This window comes from Crocodylus porosus, unplaced genomic scaffold (assembly GCF_001723895.1).
Source record: "Crocodylus porosus isolate Cpor-Errol unplaced genomic scaffold, CroPor_comp1, whole genome shotgun sequence".
NCBI lineage: Eukaryota > Metazoa > Chordata > Crocodylia > Crocodylidae > Crocodylus > Crocodylus porosus.
The window spans coordinates 43718057-43738518 of NW_017728918.1; the positions used below are offsets into that span (position 1 = coordinate 43718057).

Genomic DNA, 20462 nt, shown 5'->3' on the forward strand with positions numbered 1-20462 from the left:
GCGTCTGTGGGGAAAGTAGGTCAACAATGATTGACAGCTCCGCAGGTCACCCAGGGGGCAAGGACTGGGTGAGCCTTGGAAATTTCCACTCACAGCTTCAAACCGCGCATGTCAGTTTAACCTCTTCTGTACTGGCAGCATACTCTCAAAAAATTTCCATGACAATTAGATGTCTTGATGCCAACCCATCACTAACTTCCTGACCTTCCACTTCTTTTTCAGGCTCCTCATTATTTCAGGACTCTTGAGTTAGTTCAAAGAGAGCATGTATCTATTTGTTGATCTGTAACGGCTTCCACTCATTTTAAAGTGCATATTTTCTAGAATACCCATCTTGTAAAATGGTAAAAAGTTCTGAAATGGGGAAGCACTGTCACTCTAGAGGACAGACTGCGGATTCAGGCTGACCTGGACAGCCTTGCAAGGTGGGCGGACCAACACCTGAATGACATTCAACACAGAGAAATGTAAGGTGGTCCACCTCAGGAGAAAGAACCCACATCATACCTATAGGCTACACTCACTAGCACCATGACTGAAAGAGACTTGGGGATCATGACTGACTACAAGATGAATATGAGCCACCAATGCAATGCCACATCTGGCCAAGTAAATAAAATCTTGGCTTGCATCTACTGATGCATCTCAAACAAGACCCAAGATGTCATCTTCCTGCTTTACTCAGCCTTGATGAGGCTGCATCTGAAGTACTGCATCCAATTCTGGGCTCCACACTTTAAAAAAGATGTGGAAAAGCTTGAGAGAGTCCAGAGGAAAGCCACATGCATGATCAGAGGTCAAGAGAGCAGGCCTTATGAGGAGAGGCTGAGAGGCATGGGACTTTTCAGTTTGGAGAAGTGTAGGCTCAGAGGGGACTTGGTGGCAGCCTGTAAGTGGTGTGCATCAGGATCTGGGAGAATGTCTGTTCAGGGCACCCCAAGGGAAGACAAGGTCAAATGATCACAAACTGCTGGAAGACCATCTTAGATTGGACATAAGAAAAAACTTCTTTACCATCTGAGTCTCTGGAGTCTGGAATAGACTCAGCTCAGAAATGGCAAGCACCTACTCTCAACACGTTCAAGAAGTGTTTGGATGATTATCTTGCTGAGGTCATCTGACCCCAGCTGACTTCCTGCCCTTTGATCTTGCAAGGTCCCTTCCAGCACTAATGTCTATGAAATCTATTTTATGTATAGGAGGGAGAGGTTAGGATTTTTCAATGACTTTTAAGTGGAGTAAATCAGTAATACTTTCTCTGTGTTATGAAAAGTGGGTTAATTTTAGTAGGGTGCAGAGTTTACAGATTTACTTTTTTATGCTTAAAATTTTTCACCGTGCTTTGGAAATCAGTGCTCTTTTAAAAGGTTAATCTAACATTTTATCTTATAATGGGTGCTTCTCAAATAACGTATTCAAAGGGAGGTGAAAATGAAGAATTGACCGTTTGTGATTCTTAATTAAAAGATAGAAGAGAAGCTGAAAACTACTGGTAACCTTTTCATCTTGGTCTTTGTTCTTAATAGACTAGCTAGCATATCTATTTAGAGAGGCCAGTAGATGGTGCTATTACAAATAATTTTGTAATTTATACTTTGCTTACTGTCAGCAGTTAGCTCTTCTGACTTTGGGGCTGATTCAATCCCAGTTGAACTTAATGGAAAACTTTTTATTAATTTTGATTACCTTTTGATCATGCCCCATATTACCAGTAGAGCCCGTTGACTGAGAAAGTGTCTCTCTTGGCATAAAGACATGTTAAGTGTAAAAGCTCTTGTGTACACTGTGTTAAAGTGCTCCATAATACTTGCCGGATTATCTCCTTGTTATATGGATATTAACATTTAAAAAAATCTATTCATTGCCCATTATCTTGTCTTATTTTTCTTTACAGTATTCTATTAAATGGCTTCCCAAGTCTCCTAAACTCTATGGTGGTCGCAATTGGAGTTCTCAGAGCTCTCGCTGGACTTCATTAAGGGGAAAGGAAAGTTTTCATGGTGGCAATCTGTACAAATTCAGCTCAGACAATGAAAAATGGAAGGAAGGGAGGGTCAGTCCTGAGCAAGAAGCAGAAGAATTGGAGGATCCAGATGAAGATGTAAGTAGCCAGGGAAGTGTAATATTTAAGAAAAACTACAAAATGTTTGACCTGTTAGATTTTTTTTTTTTTTGATAGGATGATCATCTTGTTACTTCTGGTTAGAAATAACCTGTACTTCTTCAACTGGACTGGCTTCTGTGATAACACACATTGTTTTGATTTCCTTTTTTATGTTTTGTGGTGGTGGAGATGGACCCCCTTCATTTTATTTATTGATTTAGCTCAAAATATTCTTAAGCATATTCCAGGGGCCTTAACAAGTGTCTGAAACAAAATTACTTGGGAATAGAATCAAACCCACATATAAAGATGAAAACTTGGCCAACAATGAGCGATAAAATAGTCAAATATTCTGCTTTTCTCCAGAAATCCTCCCTAAGTTAAGCCCAGCTCTGCATTGAACATTAATAGATTCAGACAACTTGGGAACAGGATGGCATAGTCAGCTCTGGAGCACTGAAGAAACCTAGATGTTGTGGCTTCTCTAGATCTCTCTTCTTTTGAACAACTGTTATTCAGGTTGTGGCTTACGCCTCCAGTCAGGTCATGCTCCCATATTCTCACCAGAATAAAACCTGAGTCTCTTATAGTCTTTCCCCTCTTGTGGTGGAATCAGTAGTCAATTCAGTATATAGTAACACCTTTTACCAGGTGTTGGCAGGAAGTCTATGTTTCATAGATTTTATAGATTTCATAGACATTTGGGCTGGAAGGAACCCCAGAGGATCATCGAGTTCAGCCCCCTGCTCCAGGGGCAGGAAGTCAGCAGGGATCATAGGATCCCAGCAAGATAAGCATCCAAATATGTCTTGAAGGTATTCAAAGTGGGTGCTTGAACTACCTCCGGCAGGAGTCTATTCCAAAACTTGGGGGCTTGGACAGTGAAGAAGTTCATTCTTATTTCCAGCCTGAATCAATCTCGGCAGAGTTTGTGACTGTTCGATCTTGTCATCCCTTGGGGGCCTCTGGTGAACAGATGTTCCCCTAGATCCTGATGAGGACCCCTGATAAACTTGTAGGTGGCCACGAGATCACCCCTGACCTTGTGTTTTTCCAGGCTGAAGAACCCCATGGCTCTCAGCCTCTCGTTCTAAGGTCTGTTTTCCTGACCTCTGATAATGCATGTGGCTCTTCTCTGCACCCTCTCAAGCTTCTCCTCATCCCTTTTGAATTATGGAGCCCAAAACTGAACACAGTACTCCAGCTGTGGCCTCGCCAAGGCCGAGTACAATGGGAGAATGACATCCCGGGATTTACTTGAGAAGCATCTATGGATGCAAGCCAGCATTTTGTTCGCTTTAGTAGCTGCAGCATCACACTGAAGGCTCATTAATGTGGTCAATCATGACCCCCAAGTCCCTTTCATCTTTAGTGCTAACCAGCGTAGCACTACTGAGCCTATAAGCATGCTGCAGGTTTTTACTCCGAAGGTGGAGAACCTTGCATTTTTTGGTGTTGAACACCATCAGGTTCTTGTCCGCCCATTTCCTGAGCCTGTCAAGATCCACCTGGATCACCCTCCTGTCCTAAGTTGTGGATGGTTTACCCCAGAGTTTGGTGTTGTCGGCAAACTTGGCCAGTCCACTTGTGACACCAATGTCCACATCATTGATGAAGATGCTAAATAGTATAGGCCCTAGAACAGAGCCTTGAGGGACCCCACTGGTTACAGTGCACCAAAACGATTGGCTTCCATTGAACCACCACCCTCTGGGTCCTACCACGGAGTCAATGCCCTAGCCAACAGATCGTGGTGAGGTCAAGGCCGCAGTTAGCCAGTTTAGCCAAGGGATGATCGTGGGATACCAGATTGAAGGCTTTTTTTAAGTCAAGATATACAATGTCGATCTCTTCCCCCTTGTCCAGGTGATAGGTCACCTGGTCATAAAAGGAAATGAGATTGGTCAGGCAAGACCTACCCGCAACAAACCCATGCTGGGTATCCCTCAGGATATTGCCTTCAGCTAGTCTGTTAAGGATGGCGTCTTTAATAATCTTCTCCAGGACCTTCCCCAGGATAGAGGTCAGGCTGATGGGCCTGTAGTTAGCCAAATCTACTTTCCTCCCTTTCTTGAAGATAGGTACCACATTGGCCCTCTTGCAATCATTGGGCACTTCACCAGAGCACCAAGAGCTCTTGAAGATCTATGCCAGGGGCTGTGCTATGATGCTCACCAGCTCCCTGAGTATCCTTGGGTGTAACCCATCAGGGCCAGCTGACTTGAAGGTATCCAGCCTGTCAAGGTGTTCCTTCACGAGGTCAGCTTTGATGGAGCGCAAGGAATCTCCTTCATCCGGGCCTCCCTGACCCACAGTGGGCAGGGCCATCCCATGGGACTGCTGAAAAACTGACGGAAAGTACCCGTTTAGCAAGTTTGCTTTTTCCTGGGTGTCAGTTGTCAGTTGCCCCATCTAGTTTAGCAGGGGTCCAACGTTGCCCTTACTTTTCCTCCAGCTCCCCACATATCTAAAAAAGGACTTTTTATTGTCCTTGATATTTGTAGCTAGCTGGAGTTCCATTGCAGCCTTGGCTTTCCTGGATTGCTCTCTGCAGGTCCAGACCAGAGCAGAGTATTCCTCCTTGGTAGGGGCTATATTGTATCATCCATTTTTAGGTGAAATATTCATGAAAAATGTTGAATTTTGCTATATAAAGGGTAACTATATCTTGGCACTCCCAGTGTAAGACCAACTGTACATACCTATATATTTCCTGAATAGATTTGTTACACAATTTCACTTTTACCTAAAAATGTAAGGATGTGGTATGAAGATCTTATCCACATCTTCAGTAGTCAATTAACTATGTAACACATACCAAATTTGAAGAGGAGAGCTAAGTTAAATTTTGAAAGCTAGAGAAGATCTGTGAAGGATAGGAATCCTGCGGTATTCTTGGAAACAAGACTTTTCTAAGGATTGAATTACTTGTTGGATATGTTTTTTTTGAATGGTTTACTGTGTCTTCTTTACAACCTCTTCTGGGTTGAGCTAAAAAGCAATGAGCTGAACCATTTCCTTCATACAGAGCCCAAGGTGACTTCACAGATCTCTGGGAATCTACAGAAGATGTAGACCTGCATGGAGGCATTGTTCCTCTGTACCATGAATGTGGCTCCTTTGCCCCCTCCACACTTCCAGGCAGCACAACACCATCTGCACAATGGTACTAAAATTCCAGCTATCTGCAAAAGAGACTCTGTGTAACAGGCAGACCAGTCTGAGGCTACCTTGCCTTTGTGAGCAATTTCCACATGTTCAGAACACATATAAGTTGTAAAGTGAGGACAGGTGAGCAGAACCAGGGGCTAACTTAGCGGGGGTGCTAGTAACGCCCCCTCTCCCCAGGGCTAGGGACAGACATTACACATAAACCAGTTTAAGTGATCAGAAACTGGTTTAACCCTGTAACAGAACAGATGTTCAGTTCACAGAAACCAGTTTGAAAATGGCTGGAACCAGTTTGAGATAAATCTGGTTGAATGTAGTATCAGACTAAACTGATTTGGGTCAAACGGGTTTATGCAATGTCTGTCCCAGGCCTCTGGCTGGTTAAAGATAAACCAGACTCCCCCAGTATCCCACCATGCTCTCTGGACTGGGCAGGACTCTGCTTCACAGCAGGGCTGGCCTCCCCCTTCTGCTCCCTGGCTGCAGCTCCAGAGAGTAGCAGGCTGCTTCCCATCACCACTCCCTGTTAAGCAGAAATTCCCCCCTCCACTCTGCCTTGCTGAGGTTAGCTAGCTGACCACATGCTGACTATGGTCTGGGCTGAATTAACAGGCAGAGTCAACAGGTAGCTGGTAATATCCTCCTGTTGTTTTATAATGGGTGATAAACACTGAGTTAGGGGTGATAAACACTGTTATCAATTCCCTGCTGGGCTAATTAGAGCAACCTGCCAGGGCCTAGCCATGCCCCACCCTCAGCTCAGTGCTGTGGAAGGAAGGGAGGGCTGCTTTAGAACCCCCGGCTTCTAGCCTGAACCACTACAGGCATGTGCCTGCATTTCTGCGATGTTTGTCTGGTTGCAAAACTGAGTTAACCTAGCCAAGTTAGACTAACCTGCAAAGACTGAATCAATTCAGGCTCAGGCTTTTTGAATGTCTGTCCCTAGCCCAGGTGCTTTTGCCATGGACGTACTGATCTATGCTGCTCCTGCCCTGCCATTGGAGCTGGGCAGGCACAGTCCTGCACCCAGAAGTATATCTGAGGGCAGGGGTGGAATGGTGCCCTGCAACCCCCCAAGGTTTTGCCATGGGAGGCACCACCTTCCAGGCAGCCTTGTGATCAGAGGCTTGGGGTGGGTCGGGTGGGGGGAGAGAACAGGGCATCAGGAAGGCCCCCAGAAAACCCACCCTGATGACTTTTTTGCAGCAGCTGGACTGCCATAGCTTCCATGCAAGTGAAGAGAGCCCCGAGCAGTAAGACTTCACTTCCCCCAATCCCCACTTTCTTGTGTTCATCGCAATTCCCTCCTCCCCCTCCCCAGCTTTGGGGGCTGAAAGGGCTCCCTGCACCTCTGCATGGAAGGTTCAGCCACCCTCTACCCACCTTTACTTTACCTAGCTCCTTCCCTTACTTGCATATTTACCGGGGGGATTAGCTGATCAGCAGGCTAAGAAGGCTCTCTGAATAAACAAGCGTTATCATTTTATAAAAGTAATTCCTTGGTCTTTTGAGAATAACACAACATTAAACAGAACCTTGAGAAATGGAAGATTTTTCCAGAGAAGTAACTTCAGGGGCGATATGTGTGGAGCATTGAACCTTAAGGTACAGTGCCTTCCCTGGAATTACCTGATCTATGCTGATGTGATAGAGGATAACTCTAATCGTAGCCCATGTAATGTCTAGACAGTACTTAGGTATTTAGACTTCTGTAGCTTTGTCTTTTTTTCTCTTTAACAAACAGGAGCCCATTTCCAAGTTTTCTGGAAGTCTTTTTGATTCTGATGATACTGTTAGAGATCAAAGACTCACTAGAATAGTTCTTCAGGAAAAGCACAAGGCAACCACAAAATTTAAAACCATTCCTGGGACTAACGATATACCACAGATTTCTGCAACAACAACGGAGAATTTTCTGACAGGGAACAACACATTTCCACAAGAAACAAAAGAGCAGGTTCCAAGAATTGCAGATGTGAGACCGCCCCCATTGAAGGTAATGCACGATCATAAAGAAGTGGCTAATTCCTACCTAGTGCTATGAATGTTGGTTTACATGAGAAACTTTGAATTAATGCATGACCTCTTTCAGAAAGAGACATACAAATAAAAAATATATTTGACTGAAATGCTATTTGGGGTCAGTTTCTGTTCACGTTGGAACCACAGTACTAACCACATTTTCTAAACCAGCCACCAGCTTTGATGCCTAGCAGAGATGCTTTGGGACTGATTGTTCAGAAATGCTGGTTGCTCACAAGTGTTATTGATGTGCATGGGAGCTATGGGTGCCCAGCATCTTTGAATGTTACCCATATTTATCTCAAATTGGGCATTCAAAATCAGCCATGACTTGCAAAAATATTGCCCTTAATGACTGACAACTATGGACATCACATTATAAAACCTTACCTATGTGAATGGGCCTTATTTTTGGAATGAGAAATCAGTTGGAAATTATTAGGGAATCAGTGGGAATTCTGAGAGGGACAAGGACTTCCTCATTAGTGAGGACTGGAAGACTGGGTCCTGAATAGATGGAAGAAGACACAATATGGAGTCTAGACTATGGCCTTGCCACTGCTCTTGGTGGTCATGTGCGCCTATCCTGGAGTTGCCCCAGAAGGAAATACACGTTGGAGCTGCTCCAAAGGGCAATCTGGCACTGATTCATACTAGTAGGAAATTCAGTCTTCCCCATAATGATGTCTCTGCACTTGTGCTCCCTACCCATGTACTGAAGGAGGGGATAACAGCAGGGAGATAGTGTTCTCATTAGGCCTGAATCCACAGAGCTACTCAGAAGTGTATGGGTGTGGCTTCCTCACCTGATTTGAAACCTAGGTCAAGCCATGCTATGATCTCATCTCAAATGATTGATGACTTCTGTGGTCTGGTGAGTTCTTGTTCACATAGATAGCTCACACAGCTGATCCTGCTGAACTCAGCGGACTGTTCATGTGAATAAAGTTATTCATAATAAGAATAAATGCTGTTTGCATAGTTGGTTTCCATATTAAAGAAGGCAGAGATCTACTTGTGTAGAGTAATAAAGAATTTTCATGCTTTCTCTTTTTCTAAAGATTATAAATCTAACAGGTACACATATGAACTGTAACTGTAACTTACTGAGTGTTTTGAAAACATGGCTGTATTGAAATATCAGTAATGTAAAACTTAAAAGATTCCATGTTCAAATAGACTTAGAGGTATGAGCCAAGGCAACAAAAGCAAGACCATCTTGGCTACTAACAAGAAGAATGCTGCTTACGTTATTCAGTGGGACTGCTTACATCAATGTGTATGCTTTTTAAATATCAGCACATTTATGAATCAAAAATGGTAAAAATCAAGCCATCAAGCAAAATGGTAAAAATAATTCTTAATTTCACAAGCTAAAATATTTCCCTCTGGCCTGCATTGTTGAAGCTGTATGCTATTGGCTAGATATACTAAAATGTCTAGGCACATAACAATGAGCTAAGAATAAGTTAGACTTCGTTGTGTATTTCCATGATTTTTTAAAAAAGCTTTTACAATCTAATGAACCAAGAGCTTGAAAAAATACCAATTTCAAATGAAAAGTTAAGGTTAGAATAACATACCTAAATATGCTTATACTGATGAGCTTCAATTACCTAACCTACAAAAGGTTACTTTGGGCACAAGTACTTGCAGGACATTTCAACACAAAATGAGTGTATCCTTCTGTAAAAAAAGCCATTGCCATTTAGCTGCTGATGCACATGTATCCCTACTGTGTTGCCAAGGCAAACATTCAATAAACCATTGGTTTATGTGAAAGAAATAATTTTGTCACCTGTTGTTTTCTGGAATTGAATACTTGATGTTCTTAGCACTGTGAATTGCAGGCCAGATTACTTCATTATATCCTTGCCCTATAGAAATCAGCGGGAGTCTTCCTACTGACTTCCATAAGGGCCAGGGTTTCACCCACAGAGTAGTATCTCCTCTACAATTAGTCCTCTTAAAAAAATGGAACTAATCACAGAGTAAGGCTTCCTTCTCAGTATGAGGAAGAGTTGCAAAATCAAACCTATATGATAAACTGTGCTGATTCCAAATTGGCCTGGCATGGCTTTAAATTGTAGTTTTGGAAATTGTGTGTTACACTGTGCTTTAGAGAAGCTATACTTACTTGTGGTAGTATGTCATTTGTCTTTCTGTTGAACTGAATAGTAATGAGTTCATTTTGAATGGGAACTTATATGCTATTGCTGGTGTATTTAATTGGCTGCTATTTGATTAACAAGGCTACTTATTAATTACAATTCTCTTCCAGCTAAGCATGACTGTGTGCAGTCAAATGGGGTGCCTTGGTATTAACATTTCTGGTGAAAAGGGCTCGTCTCCATATGAAGAAAATGATGAGGTGCATTTCATTACTTGAACATTTACCATATAATTATTTTGAAAGATCCTGAAAAGAAATTCCTTGAAGCTAGTTTGTTTTAAGGTTTTGTATGGAACTCAACCTCAGTGTACCACCATATGCTTAGTAATATAGCTGAAAAAGGAACAGAAGTGTTACCTTTGCCCTCAAAATAGATAATGACGTGATTGATGGCAATTTGATTGTGAGCATCCTTGAGTTACAGTTGTTATGAAGGAACACATAAGGTGGACCATTAGTACCCAGAGAAGGCATAGATGAAACATCATTCAATATTTTCTATTTTCCATCTGAATTCAAGGTAAATCCATTTGCAGCACACACACTAATGGAGCTTCTACTCCAATTGCTGATTTGCAGCTGGTAATCCTTTATTGAAGAAGTACTTCTAGTCTCGGTTTGTTTTATCAAAATAATTTGTCCTGATCTGTCCCTCATGACAGCTCATGGTCATTCCTGTATGTATCAGTAGAGGAGGGTATTATTCTGAACTATTAATAAGCTGACCTTAGTTTCTGTATTATGATGGAAATTTGAACAACAGGCTTTGATAAGCAGTTACTTTCTATTCACTTTTTAACATCTAAGAGCCAAGATAAAAACTCTCCGCTCTGAAATGTGTGTTTTAGTTACTGGGCCAAGCAGACTTGTCTGGAATGCAAACAGTATTGGAGGTAGAAGGCTTTAGTTGTTAATGCATACTGCTTTTTCTTATACAAAGTATTAAACATTAGGTTTTTATTTTTTAGAGTAATATCTCACCAAATTTGTGTACCCAAGTCAAAATTCCTTATTGAGTATCCTAGATGATTGGAACAAGACTGTACTGGGCAGTTTAGGACCATCTCAAGTGTCAATATACTGGTACAAAAGAGTATTCATAAAATGATATCATGGATTTTAGGATATATTCCTTCTTTTTACAATATATTTTCAGACATATTTTTTGCATGCTTAAAACGTATTCTGAACTTAAATGCCTAATTCAAAAAGAAGAAGCAGAATGAATGCAGAATCTTTAAGAAAGCAATTGTATTTGTTTTCATTGGGTGTATTTATGTGTGCTTTTACTGTGGAGTTGACTAATTAGCTCCACAGTAAAGTGTCATTAGCTACACATATGGTGCTATTAGGTCAGAGTAAACTAGTTAACTCCATTGTAGGATAGTACTGTCTGGGACAAGTACTATCCTATGGTGGATTTATTCGGTGTGCCACAAGGCATGTGCAAATGGTGACTGGGGCTGGCTGGTGCACAAGGATGCTACAGTGTAGGGGTTGCCTGCCAACTAGCCTTGCACTGTACCACCCTTTTGCCCCAGCCAGCCCCTCTGCAGCATGGTCAGCCAGGACAGCAGGTCCGAGCTTCCATGGTGATTCCCTGATCCCCCTGCATAGGCAGTGAAAGAAAAAGAATCAGGAGGGGGGGACTGAGCATGTGTGCATATGAGTGTACATGCCCCCTCCCCCCCATGGGAAACTCTGTGGGGGAAGTAGAAAGGGCCATGGGGGGTGGGGGGAGTGGCACTGACCAGCACAGCACAAGCCCTGGCTGCCTCCTGGCCCCAGCCACCATACCAGCCCCAGCCCCAGCCTCAGCCCTGGCCCTGGCCCCTGCCATCCTGCCCCAGCCCCAGCCGCACACCAGCCAGGAGGACCCAGATCCAAGGGCTGGAGTGGGACCAGCCGCAGCTGCACTGCTGGGCTGGAGGGGACAAGGCTCTTGCAACCTTTGTGCCTGCCCCACCCCATATTGTTCTTAGGAAGAGCCTGGCAGCTCTTCCAGAGGCATGGCACCGGGCAGCTGGGGGAGGTTGGCGGGGGGCATGTGGCCCCCTGATCTTTGCACGAGTCAGGAGCAGGTCACAGCCATGAAATGGGCTCATCCTCTGCTCCCTGCCTCCACACCACACCGCCGCCACTTCAAAAACAGTGTGCGCTGCCATCTGTGTCTTGCCACTGGGCAGGCTGGGCAGCAAGGCACAAGGCGGTGCCCACTGTTTTCAAAGTGACAGTGGCAAGGCACACAGGCAGGAAACAGGGTCTGAGCCCAGCTCATATGTGCAGCCCGCCCTTGCCCTGTGCAAAGATCAGGGGGCCACATGCAACCCCGCCAGCTGCCCAGTGCCATGCCTCTAGAGGAGCTGCTAGGCTCTTTCTGGGGATGACATGGGGCAGGGCGGGCATGGGGGTCCCAGGGGCTCTGGCCCCTCTGGCCCAGCAGTGCAACCATGGCTGGTTCCACTCCAGCTCCTGGATTGGGGTCCCCCCACCTGGTGTGCAGCTGGTGCTGGGGCAGAGAGGCACTCGGGGCAGGGCCAGGGCCAGGGCTGGGGCTGGTGCAGCAGCTGGGGCCAGTGCAGCACAGTGCCGAGCAACACCACTCCCCTCTGTGGCCCTTTCCCTTCCCCCCTCAGACTTTCCCATGATGTGGGGCACATGCACGCATGCATGCTTAGCCCCTCCCCCCAATTTTTTCTCTTTCTCTGCCTGTGTAAGGGGCCCAGGGAGTCACCGTGCAAGCCTGGAGCTGCTCTGTCCTGGCTGACCATGCTGCAGAGGGGCTGGCTGGGGCAAAAGGGTGGTACAGTGCAGGGCTAGCTGGCAGGAAGCCCCTGCACTGTAGCATACTTGTGTCCCAGCCAGCCCCGGTCACCTTCTGCACATACCTTGTGACACCTGATAAATCCACCATAGAATAGTATTTCTCCTAGACAGTACTATCCTACAACAGAGTTAACTAATTAACCCTCTTGGCTGCCTGGCACTATGCTTCTGGAGGAGTAGCTGGGCTCTGGTTGTCCCATGCCCTGGCTGGGCCAGATCGTGGGACAATTGGAGCCTGGTGGCTTGTCCAGGGGTGTGGGCAGGTGGCTCGCTGCTGTATGTACTGTGGGGGACCCACAGTGCAGCAGAGAGCGGGGCAGGGGTGAATGATTCACCTTTCCCCTACCCCACGCTCTCCTGCACTGTGGGGGTCTGGATCTCCCATCCCCCCCCCGCCAAGCCCAGGCAGTAATAAAGAAAACAGATTAAAAGAAACTTACCTGCCTGCAGCTGGGCCAGCTGTGATCCTAGCTGCAAGTGCGCAGGGTAGCTGAATGTGCCCGCCCATTCCCCCTGCAGCAGCCTGTGGCCCTGCATTTGGCAGGGCTAAGCTCTGTTAACCTCACCTTGCCACCTATGGCCCCCTGCCAGTTGGGACTGTTCTCCCTTAGCTCAATATGCTGTGGTCCCGAGCTCATGTGTAAGTGCTGTGCCCGTGAGCATTAAACTGGCACACATTGCACCAGAGTTTACTCAGGTGCATTAATAGTACTTGTAGATTCACCTAGTGTGTTTCTTACTGACTTCTACTAGATTTATAAGAACTAATTCACCAAAGTAGCTCCAGTGTAATTTTAGCCAAACTTTCTTGTTTCCCTTAAAGAATGTTTTCCTTGGTAAAGACAAGATTATAGTAGTTTCATTAGTGCAAGCTTCAGATATATACTAAGCCATGGGCATATTTCATGGACTGCTATACCTGCAGGGGTGGGGGCTCAGCAGTGCCTCCCATTCATTTGAGCCATACAAGTCCCCAGCATGTGAGCCCTTTGTTGTACGGTAATTTTGGGCAGCTCCTGGAGCTCTTTACCCATGAATTGCCTGCACATTACACCTTAAAGCAGTTTTAAATACTCATTATGTGGCTCAAAGTTATGCCACTCCAGGGCAGGTTTATCTTTTATCTGCACTACCAAGCTCCTGTTCCATTAAGGTATACCCACTTTCCACAGTCGTGCCACCCAAATTGAAGTCCTCCAGTATCCCAGGATGCCTGTAGAGCAGGGATAAATGCCTGTTCTGGCTCACCAGCTCTCTAGTGGCAACTGACAGCTACAGTTCCTAGTCCTGCCCCTGCTCACCAGGCCTCTAGTGGCAATTCACAGCTGTGTAGGTGGAGAACAGTCAGAGAAGGTTTCTAGACTAAAGGTATGACTGCTTTGAACTCCAAGCTAGCATTTACACTGATCAATATTTGTGCAGTTCACAGCACAAGGTGTAACAAGGTTGTACATGTGTGTGTGTGTGTGTGTGTGTGTGTGTGTAGCAGGGTTATCTTGGAATGAATCTGGCTCATTGATGCTACTATTCCTTACCAATTTTCTCCAAATCTTGTCCTTCACCTGATATTTTTAAAACTCTATTTTTGCTAGAATTAATACCATTTATTCATTTTGAATTGGGATAAATAATGTTTCCTGTATGCAAATTAAGCTGCCTTCATTAGGTTGCTTCTAACTCTTAGCAAAATCTTAAGAGAACTAATACAAACAATTACAATTTTTGAAGTTGCCTTTTAAAGATACTCAGTTGAATTGAATAGATTACAACTGTATTCATTTGCACATCACACACACCCTTTCTCCAAAAGTCAGCCGTCCAAAATTGGGGTGCCTGTCTTAAGCAAGGAAGATGATTTTCCATGCTGGAATGGGAGCATGGAAATGTTATAAAATGGCTGTCATCTTCAGCAAGGGAGGCAGCTGATTTACCTCTTATGGGGTTGGGGGTGGAGTAGTACCTTTTGGCTTAGCAGCAAACAGCTACAATCAATTCACCTTTGGCTGCTAGAGGGGTTAACACTTTAGCTTTTGCCCAAGTAGCACCAGTCAGGATTCAGCCATGTGTCAGGATCCCCTGCAATAAAAATTCAAGCATAGTTCTGGAAAAATATTTTTTCTTACTCCTGCTTTCTCAGAAAAAGGTGAGTATCTTATCTGGGTATGTGTAGTATGTAAGAAAATACGGTTACATCCCTGAAGTAGAATTGCACAGAAATTCTGTGCAAAGTTTAGAATTTTCTATTAACGTGTATAGGAATTTACCATAGGATAACTACATAGGAAAAGCCTGTGAATAAAGGTTGCTTGTTCTTTTCAGCAAGAAGAGAAATTTTTGACAAACTGAAAATTTGAAAAACAAAACCTGTATATATTTAATCAGGAAAGGATTATCTGAAAAATGAAGCATCTCTTTCTCATTACTATATGTTCTATGCTACTCTTATGTATATATTTAGGAGGTTTGCGTGTTATTGTAGCTGTGATGGTCCAGGAAATACATGAGAAATGAGGTTTGTTGGTTACACCTTTCATTAAACCAACTGTATAGTTGGGGGGCATTGTGAGGCAGGATTTCAGGTACAGTAGTTTAATTAGAGGTGGCCAGGTGGGGCACAGACCCAGATGTGTATTTAAATGGATTATCAGGATGATGGACTCTGTGGAGCCTATGCTGCTGCTGTGTCTGCGTTGCTTGTGTGGTGGCAGCAGCATCTTATTTTTTAAGCAGAATTACTGTGTGAAGCCAGGGGTTTCTATTTAAAGCCTACATTGTGATCTCATGAATTATAGTTCTTTAGACTTTATGGAGTGATTTAAAATATGTTAGCAATTTTTTTTTTATTTGTTGTCAATGTAAAATAAAGAACGGGAAAGGGAAGTAATCCTCTTTTATGACCCGCTGCTCTTTTCTACTAATAGTTGTATTTTCTCTAGATACCATAAGATGGCACTATTAGCAGAACAATGCATATTCTTGAGGAATGTGGGAAAAGGTCCTGTTTTTTTAGTGAGATGAAAGGGAATAGATGCATTAAAATATATTAAAGGAAGCTTTATTTCTTGGTCACAGGACAAGTCCTTGTTTAAACAACTAAATTTTTCATTTAGCTTAATATTTTACAAGTTTTCTTTGTTGATCTAACCTTATCAACAATTCAAACACATGCATTTGGTCAATTAGGGAAAGACAAGAAAGGAAACACCAGTTTGTTTGAATTCATCCTGGTGAAATTCTGTAATGCATCTGGACACTGTTTAAATGGATTTGAGTGAGAAAGAATTACTTATCCTTTATATTAACTGTACCTAGAAAATAAAGATGGTCATTCTATGTGCTTATATTTTTAAGGAAGCCATCATTTCAGAAACAAACACACTTGATATTGGCTCTGATGAAGTGTCAACTAAAATCAACCCATTCCAGACAGTAAACCATGTTATAACAGTAAGTAAAAACTGATGAAAGTTAAGCATCATCAGTATGCTTAGTTAAGTGTTATGTGAACCATGTGTCATAAATTCTACCCTAGCATCCAAGTAGAAATAATTTGCAAAAGTGCAAATGCATGAATATTTAAGAATAAATAAGAATATTTAATAATAATAGAATAAAAGCTCACTGTATTGTGGACCAGATATTTGAGGACTCAGCCCCTATAGTTGGGATCAGATTACTGCAAGAGCTTCCATTTACGTGCCAAAATAAGAAGCATTTTTTCAAAGAGAGCAGGATTGTTTGGATCTCTTGAAAATCTGTCTTAAGGCATGCTTACAGTGCCTCCATGCCACCTCTAGGGCAGTCACTGTGAAACAGGTCCATCTCACTTATTCTCATTGTGCACACAAATCCTGGAAATGAGGCCAGGTATACTGACTGGCATGCCTGAGACAGAGCATAGAAGTAGTGCTGGGTGCATACTCATTGCCACTTTGAAGTGGCTAATTTGCCTCAGTTTGGGGATTGAGGCATGTGGAGTGGATGTGATGGGCAGGTAGACTCTGCAGCAGCTCTGCTGGCACATCAGGGTGGTGATACAGACCTAATCTATATATCAGAAATGAAGATGCTGTGTGCTGAGCACTTGTCTATTTTAAAGCACTTAAATGGAAATTGAAATGTTTGAAACTTTGGCTCAGCTGTGTCACTACTTTGTTCTTGAAATGCTGTTTCGTTGACCAGGAACACGTTGTAAAATCCAGGTAATCTGAAGGAATAAGGTTGAGTCTAAAAACATCTCACTTAGATTAATGCAGCCAGAGCTCTTCATCAGCAGAGCAACTGTTCTAGGGCTAGGTACGGACATTCAGGGCGTTTAGCAGGAGGTTAAATTGCATTAAAAATGGCCACCCAATCTAACTTAGTTTGCCCAGGTACAGGCCTTGCACTTAGATTGACCTAACTAGGGCTCTAAGCACAAACTGTACAGAAGTTCAGGAAGGTTAGATCAGTCTAAAATGGCTAACCAGATCTAAGTTAACTTTACCTCAGATGTAGTCTAGGTGAGATTGGGTCTGATGATCCTGATTTAACTGAACTTCTGCACTGTTCACGGTGCACTTCCGGGGCTGGGAAAGCCCAGCCACTGACCCCAGCCCTGGGGCTGTGCTTCCCCTACCTGTCCCCCTGGCACTGGGATATTTTTAGCTCCCTGGTCTTTTAGCCCTCCCCTAGACAGACAACCCCCCATCCCCCTTGGACCAGCCAGTCCCTGCCAAGCCTGCCAAACCCCCCATCCTGTAAGCTGGTCCTGGCACTGGTTTTACTGGCATTCACTGGTGCTGGGAGCTGGTTGAAGTAAGTTGTGGTGGTAGCAAAGGTGGGATCAAGGGGTAGGGATCAAGGTTCTCTGGATTGGGTTTGTTCATCTGAGGGTGGGTGAGAGCCCTCTGTTCCCCCAAATCCCCCTGCAGACCCTGTTAGCTCCCCTGATCTCACTAAACCGTCTTGGTTCCTGCTTACTTCTCCGATTCCCCCACATACTCCACTTGCTTTCCCATTCCCCTCCCCCACAGACCCAGCTTGCCCCCCCATCCACTCCAATCCTAGCCTAATCCCCCTGGCCCCCCAATGGACCCCACTTGTCCTCCCAATCCACCAAATCTGCCCTGTGGACCCCACTTGCCCCCTCATTCCTTTAATGGACCCTGATTGCCCCCTCATCCTCCCTGTGAACTTTGCTTGCCCTCCCAATCTCACTCACACTGGGTTCTCAAGTCTCCTTACCTTAGATCAGGGACCCATTTTTAGCTCAATCTAACCTCCCTGAATGTTTGTACACACCCTCAACCTGGGATCTGGTAACCCCATTCACCCGAAAGCACTTTTTAAAATTTTCATTGTTTGAAATAATATTTTTCAACATAACTAATAGGCACATCATTTCTCTAATTTATATGTATGAGAGATTGCACAGATAAGAGATTATTCAATTTTTATTAAAACTGGTAATTTTTAAGCAGTTTGATTACATGCTTGGTCTTATATATTAGAAAGACAGTAGGATGGAAAATGGATATTCTGTTGCTTGATTTAAAGATTTGGCTTGGTTTGAGCTAGGATGGATACCACTAGAAAATGTAAAATTATCACACAAGAAAATTTCAACAAGTTTAAATGTGTTGTTTCAATTTTTGTTGTTTATTTTATCATGTATAAAATGCAAAACAATTTCAAAATGAGTCATTTCTAAATGAAAATATTGAAACTTTTTCTTCTGAAAATATTAACAGAAGAAATTGTTAGAACTTTCTTTGTGCATTTTCATTTTGATGGGACTACATTTTTTGACAGAAAATGGTTCTGTTATTTTCTTTGATCTTTCCTAACCAGAGATGTTGTTTTAAAGAGTATATTAATTGGTGCGATAGTTTGGTAGTTTCTGTGACATTATCATTGATATTCATCTTAACCATGGCTGAACTGTCTGGGTAATACAGTGACTGGGAGCCAGAATGTTTTATCAACAGAAACAGTCTTCCATGTTTGCTAAGGAGGACTGACTCATTGTCATAGCAACTGCTTCTTTTCTATATCCCTCCAGAGGTGGTCAGTCTGTGTACCCCTCAACAGGAAGATCAGGGGAAAGGTCAGATAATAATATGCAAAATTGACATCAGCATAAAGGTTTCTGTAAAGAAACATTTAGAAACACCAAAAACGTCTCTGTACAAGTCCTTCAGCACCTTCAGAACAGCCTTAACAGTTGACATCCTCCCTGCTGTTGAGGGGCAAGCAGGTTGACCACCTCTGGAGGGATATAACGAAGAAGTAGTTGGTATGGCAAGAAGTCACTCCTCCTTAGCAAACAAGGAAGACTATTATCTTTGACCCCAGATAATATCCAACAATCATGGGGTCTAGTATCTATTCAAGACTGTTACCCTACTTCTGTTGATTTTTAGATTCAGTCAGTACTCAATCTCATTTTTTTTACAGGATTTACTCTGGCAAAGCTCCTGTTGAGCACCAGTTACTGTTCCCCTTGACAAAAGCTTGTAGGCTTGGGTCAGCAGGATTTGGTACAGAGAAAAGACATAAAGTATTCAAATGACCCCAAAAAGAAATGCAAAACTTTAAAACTCTTAGTTCAGAGATGATATCTTTTATTAGACCAACTAAGAAATCACACACACAAAAAAAATCTTTTTCTGCAAGCTTTTGTGTGCACACACACTTCCTCAGGCTCATGGAGAATTAAAGATGGTAAAAAGTCCCCACAGGTAGAAGATACACTTCATTTTTGCACAGAGGTGGAAGTCTGTTCCTCTTGGTCCATGAGAGTATCTTTGTGAGTTGCTCTTTGATGTGCAGATATGGCAGGATTCCTTCCCTGGTGGTGCCTGATGGCAGCAAGGCAGGGAGGTGTAGAAATCTTTCTTGTTGTTCAGCAATTAAGTTTAAATCCCAAATCACCTAAAAGTATTCAATGATCCAGTAGATCCTTACCAAAGTTCCAATGGGCTAGAATCTTCCCCTTATTAATGATCTGGGAAGCAGTATTACACCTCTCTGTTCTTTTGTTGATGACCTTTGCATTCCTGACCAAGACCAGTCAGTTACAGATGGAAACATCTTTCTCTAAATTAATTCAATTTGAGAGCATTTTTTGTCTCAGGCAACACTTCTGTCTTTTATCAATCTGCAGGGTTGTGTTTAATTTCTATCCTGTTTAATTGCGTTTAATTTCTATACTTAATGTCTTTTCCATTCATGGTGTCATTGCCACTACTGAGTAGGATGTCACTGCTTGATTCAATTTTCCCTCTCTGCTCCTCTATTCTTCAGAGCTGATTGCTCCAAAATTGTTTGAAACGCTCATTTGATTTTGAAAGTCTCATCAGTCAGATCAAAATACAAATTTTCAATACCAGCCTTCAGATTTAATGACAGATAATCAGTTGGACAAACAAGAAAAGTTCTTTCACCGTGTCCCTCTTTTCAAATATGAAATAAACACAAAATATCTTTTAATTTATAGTTGACCAGCTTAATTTTTAAACTTATAATCTCAGAAAGTTAATTTGCAATTAAATGTATTTTTAACTTTCAAGCTTTATAATCTTGCCACAACTAGACTAACACATATCAAAATAGCTAAATCAGTTTTAATTCATTTTATTTTTGCCTTTATTATTTCAAAGCAAGTCTGTGGTTGGAAATTCTTACTGAAGAATAAAATGATCTTATTTTGATTTAGCTTAAGTTGATTCTTTACCATCTGAGACTTAATTCAGATAAAATTTCCTTAAGCTTGGATAAATATTTACATAACTTGCATCCAAATATAGAAGGTATGTATTAAAAACAATGCACTTTTTTAGTGTAAGTTTGTAAGTAGCTGTAATTAAGTAGTGTAAGAAGTTGAAAAAATATTCTAATGCTACAGGATCTGGATCATTACCTATAGAGCAGTTATTCTCAGTTTTAGCAGTATCAGGTATGCCAACATGGTTCACATGATAAACCCTGAGATTTCTAACAGGAATACACAGTGTTAAAAACATTCTGCCCTGCTGTTGTACAAACAGTGGTTCGTTCCCTGGAGGCGCGCAGAGATCACAGACACACAGACATCAGTTGGCACTTAAGGGTCTATTTGCTTGCAAGCAAGGCCAGAGAAGGGAGCTCAGCTCAAATCAGCTTCCGGCCTTGACTGTGTTTGCA

General features: G+C 42.9%; 1 protein-coding gene across 1 annotated transcript in view; it reads left to right on the forward strand.

Moving 5' to 3' along the window:
• The first annotated feature begins 1391 nt into the window (after window positions 1–1391).
• Window positions 1392–20462, forward strand: part of LOC109312107 — a 35120-nt gene continuing 16049 nt past the window's right edge. Inside the window, exons 1-4 of the mRNA XM_019538152.1 lie at window positions 1392–1445; window positions 1895–2101; window positions 7020–7271; window positions 15648–15743. Of these exons, the coding sequence (XP_019393697.1) occupies window positions 1392–1445; window positions 1895–2101; window positions 7020–7271; window positions 15648–15743 (609 nt within the window). The remainder of the gene's footprint in view (window positions 1446–1894; window positions 2102–7019; window positions 7272–15647; window positions 15744–20462) is intronic.